The following is a 4,536-nucleotide window of genomic DNA, read 5'->3' on the forward strand; positions in this document are numbered from 1 at the left end:
CAAACATGCTCACCCTTTCAACCATGGGGGCATTATAATGTGCTAGTCAATCCCATTATTTTGTTGGTAAAAGAGTATCCCAAGAGTTGGCAGTGGGTAGTGATGACTAGCTGCCTTCCCTGTAGTCTTTCACTGCCAAATTAGGGACAGCTAGCACATATAGTCTTTCACTGCCAAATTAGGGACAGCTAGCACATATAGTCTTTTACTGCCAAGTTAGGGACAGCTAGCACATATAGCCCTCGTGTAGCTTTGCACAAAATTCAAAACAAACAAACAAATAATTATCCAATTCATTATACTTGACAATGAATAAAATCAAGAAATTCTTTTATTAAAAAAAGGCAATGTTAATAAGTGGAACATCTTTGTTGTTTGAAGACATTTATCAGTGTATTTTTAAGTTTGTATAACCATTTGTAATAGTTTATAGGTTAAAGTATTATTAACTTGGTAAGATTATGATCAGAAGCAGAAATATATGTGTATTTTATGTGCACATATGCAGGTCTAGAAAAATCTGGTATTTTGCCTGAAAAGGTTGAGGAATAAATTTTGGAATGCAGTATGGCCACCATGTCTGTAACCAGAATCCTTGAAAGCTATCTTACATTTAAAAAATTAGTTGAAGATAAAAAGTAATGAAATATTTACAATAAAGAATCACAATAGTTTTAATTAAAGTTTACCTTTTCAGTGAAGTGTAATAACTTAAAATTACAAGAGTTTCCCCAACATGTAATTAAAAAAAAAATTCTCAGTTTTCTGAAAATTGCAAATGCATCCCATCCCAATTATGCAGATTAATTTCCATTGTTAGATTAATATAGTTATGAACTTAGGACTAACCCAAATCTTCTAAGCTGTGGAACCTTGTAACATATTGTTGGAATTAGAGCTAAAAATGGCATTAACAGTGGTGATGACAAACTTGGTGATTCAGTGCTATGTAATTATTTTAATATTTAATTTTTGGGTATATGAATTTGTGATGGTTAGTATTTCTAGGTGATCTGTTGTATAGGATATTTTCACTTTAGCTTTGATCTCAGTGCCAAGTACAGTGTGCATTTTATAGCATTTAAATTTGATAGTTACTGTTTCTGATACTATGTTTGAATCTATTTTCAGATATCCAAGATTGGTAGACTCTTTATAGAAAATGATTTAAACTGGCTTATCTCAATATTGACTGGATTTTCCAAGTACATTGATCCCCAAGGCTTGTCACTTAATGCCATGGGTATGTATGTTACTGACCATGCAGGGGCTGAGAGAAGGGCATTGACAATACTGATAATGTGGGCTGTCTGCACAAAGAAGTCAGAATTAGCTGAAATCTTGTGGAGACATTCAGACCAGCCAATTCACCTTGGTCTTGTTGTTTCCATGATGTTTGAGAGACTAGAAAGTTATGTGAGTGAGTCTGCATTGAAAGCTGAAATGAAAAGATTACAAAAGTGAGTGCAGTATTGCTTCTTTGCTTCAGTGAAAAAAAAAAAACTGAATTGATTTTATAAGTTTATGGTATAAAAAATATTTATGAAAAAGGGGTTACTAAAAGTTTTCATTTTTTAGAATCTTTATACACGTGTTTTATTTTAGTTTGCTCTTAAGAAACATGATCAGAGCTAGAAAGTAATAGAATTACCTCATTCACATTCTGCAGAATTGAAAAAAATATAAACGTGAATGATAATATACTGTGGTTTGGTGTTATAGTGTTGTGAAGCTGATGGCATTATTTAAGATCTTGGATTAAAGAACTTTGTTAAATGTTTTAGGAAGCTTCTGACACTTTATAATATTTACAATAACTAGGTCTTTTTAACATTAAAATTATATGATGGCTATTTTATAGACAGTTAATGTTTCTCAGTACTGTTTTGAGGTGACCTGTATTAATGTTTGACCTTGGACTTTACAGCAACTATAGGTTTTCTTTTTTCTGGACAGGGAATTTGCTGATAAGGCCACCAGAGTGCTAGATGTGAGCTACAAGGAAGCTACATGTCGTGCGTATGATGTTTTAAATGAAGAAAGTCCTGAGTGGGAATATAAAACTGCAGTGGAGCTTGCTGCGGACTTTAAAATAAGAATCTTTCTTTCACATCCATGTTGCCAGAAATGGCTGACAAACATGTTTTTGGGAAACATCCGTGTCCGAGAGCTGACTTGGGGAGTCGTGACCTTTCCGCAGTGGGTTAAGGTACGTAAAACTAATGTTGTTTGTTCCTACTGCTGTGAATAATCTTTGCTTGTATAGTGATTATTGTTATTGCTTCAGTCTGAGAAAAACAAAAATGCTTAAACCTTTTCTCTGCTTTGATTTGTTGAAATGAAATACACGATCCATTCATTCTGATGGCATTATAATAACTAACATAGGGCCATTTACATCAGTGATTGAAGCTAAACAACTAATTTTCTGCACATTCCATCATCGTGAGCTGTTTATATCCGATGTTACTATTACTAATATTGGATATAAAGAAAAGTATGAAACTCAAATCATATACAAGTCTTATGTTCATAATTTATGTTAATGACCTGACTGTGTGTACTTGTGTTTCTACTTAAAAGAAAAACCTTTGTAATTCCTAGCAGGCAAATGTTTATGTTCTGTCAATTCGATAGATGAAAGGTGTACATAGATTTATTTTGAAGTCTTCTTTGTAAGTGCTAGACATAATTAATTTCTTCAGGTTGTGTAATTCCTAACATGAAGAAATTAGGATACATGTAGTTAATATTTTTAATTACTTCCTTGAACTCTAAAACTTTTTGCCATGTCCAAGTTTTCATGCAAGATTTATTTGTATTTTATTGAACATAACATTTCACCACATATTTATTTCTGCCTTTACACTTCAGGCTACAGACTTGTTTCTATACCATTAGGATCCATAAGATTGAATAATTTTAGATTTTGTATTACAACCCTCTGTTAAAAAATGAGTAACGTGTTAAACGTATAACAGTCTTTGAAATGCTTGAATGCCCGGCATGGCCAGGTGGAAAGGGCATTCGACTAGCACTCTGCGGGTCGCGGATTCGAATCTCCTTCGCACCAAATATGCTTGCCCTTTCAGCTGTGACGGCATTATAATGTGATGGTCAATCCCACTATTCATTGGTAAAAGAGTAGCCCAAGAGTTGACAGTGGGTGGTGATGACTAGCTACCTTCTCTCTAGTCTTACACTGCTAAATTAGGGACGGCTAGCGCAGACAGCCTTCGTGTAGCTTTGCGTGAAATCCATAACAAACAAACAATCATAACCAACGAAATCATGCAATTTGGTGCATAAATAGTTTAGAAAAGCTAGCTTCAAATGGAACTGATGCATGGATAACTCATTTATTGAAAATTTGTTGCTTACCATTGCAGTTATTATATTTTTTTCTTTTTTTAATCAAACTTGGATATAAGACCTGCAACCACTTTTGTATAATGCTTGACAGTAAATCGGCATATTGTAAAATATTTTCAAACTTATGTATCTAGGTTTTGTCGTTGTTTTATAGTTCTTTGCTTACTTTTCAAAACAACTGAAGTTGTAATATACAAAAGAAAATAAATACAAGCTACTAGATCTTTTTATCTTAATACGCATTTGATAGAGAAAGTCGAAGACTAATGAGCAGTTAACGTAATTAAAATCAGCACCCAATAATGTGGAGAAATTAGCTTAATTATAAAAATCAGAAGAATTTAATAACCTTACAAGAGTAAGAAGACTTTCATTTTTTTCTAGGTGATTATATGTGCTTTCCTGATATTTCCGATGTATATCTGGGTCAGGTTCAAGGTGGACCCACGAGAGTCTTGGAACGCTTTCAAGGATATATCAGGTAAAAAGATCTGCCTGATACAAGACTGAATTGGTGGAGGATTTTAATGGAAAGGTTGAACTTCAAGGAATAATCAATAATTTTTTTTTTATATTAATGTTTTGTGCTAAGTTTTGTTAATGAGGTATTATGCTTTATATAATTTCATGTGTGCATAAAGGTTAAGGTGATTTTCTTTAATAAAACTTTTGTTCTAGGTTAAAAAACTTAACAGAAGAAAGCTTTCTGAAGTAGAAAAAATCTGGTCTGTGGACTTTTCAAACAGAAAGGATTGAAATTATTTCTGGATTATGAAGGGATAAAGCACTCTCATATGGAGCAATAGTTTTTTAAATAGTTGAAGACTGTGTTAATGTTTTACTTTCTCTTTAATGCTGAATATTTCTGTTTATTCAGTTTGAGAGTAAATATAGAAAATATTGTCCCTAAAAACCTCATCCATGCGTTAAAATGGCGATTAAACAAATAAAGATGGAGATATTTTCTTTTAGACTTAGACTCTGATGATGATAAGGATGAAAGGGATGGTGATGAAGATATTCTTCTTAAATCAACAGGCCAGTGTTTGCCAGTAGGAGTTGTGGAGTAAGTGTTAATAAAATCTGTTAATAAAATCAGATGATTCATTGTATTATTATTCAAACTATTTACCTTTATTGAAATAGCACAAATCAATATGAATA

General features: G+C 32.7%; 2 protein-coding genes across 2 annotated transcripts in view; both read left to right on the forward strand.

Annotated features, from left to right (window-relative positions):
- LOC111089297 (transient receptor potential cation channel subfamily M member 5-like) overlaps positions 1-552 on the forward strand; it is a gene marked incomplete at its 5' end in the record, with an annotated part of 4,907 nt that extends 4,355 nt beyond the window's left edge. Inside the window, one exon of the mRNA XM_022401537.1 lies at positions 509-552. Within this exon, the coding sequence (XP_022257245.1) occupies positions 509-552 (44 nt within the window). The remainder of the gene's footprint in view (positions 1-508) is intronic.
- A 352-nt stretch (positions 553-904) lies between these two features.
- LOC111089296 (transient receptor potential cation channel subfamily M member 1-like) overlaps positions 905-4,536 on the forward strand; it is a 4,613-nt gene continuing 981 nt past the window's right edge. Inside the window, exons 1-5 of the mRNA XM_022401534.1 lie at positions 905-949; positions 1,132-1,460; positions 1,957-2,209; positions 3,757-3,853; positions 4,345-4,438. Of these exons, the coding sequence (XP_022257242.1) occupies positions 905-949; positions 1,132-1,460; positions 1,957-2,209; positions 3,757-3,853; positions 4,345-4,438 (818 nt within the window). The remainder of the gene's footprint in view (positions 950-1,131; positions 1,461-1,956; positions 2,210-3,756; positions 3,854-4,344; positions 4,439-4,536) is intronic.

Source organism: Limulus polyphemus, unplaced genomic scaffold (genome assembly GCF_000517525.1).
Source record: "Limulus polyphemus unplaced genomic scaffold, Limulus_polyphemus-2.1.2 Scaffold5819, whole genome shotgun sequence".
Lineage (NCBI taxonomy): Eukaryota > Metazoa > Arthropoda > Merostomata > Xiphosura > Limulidae > Limulus > Limulus polyphemus.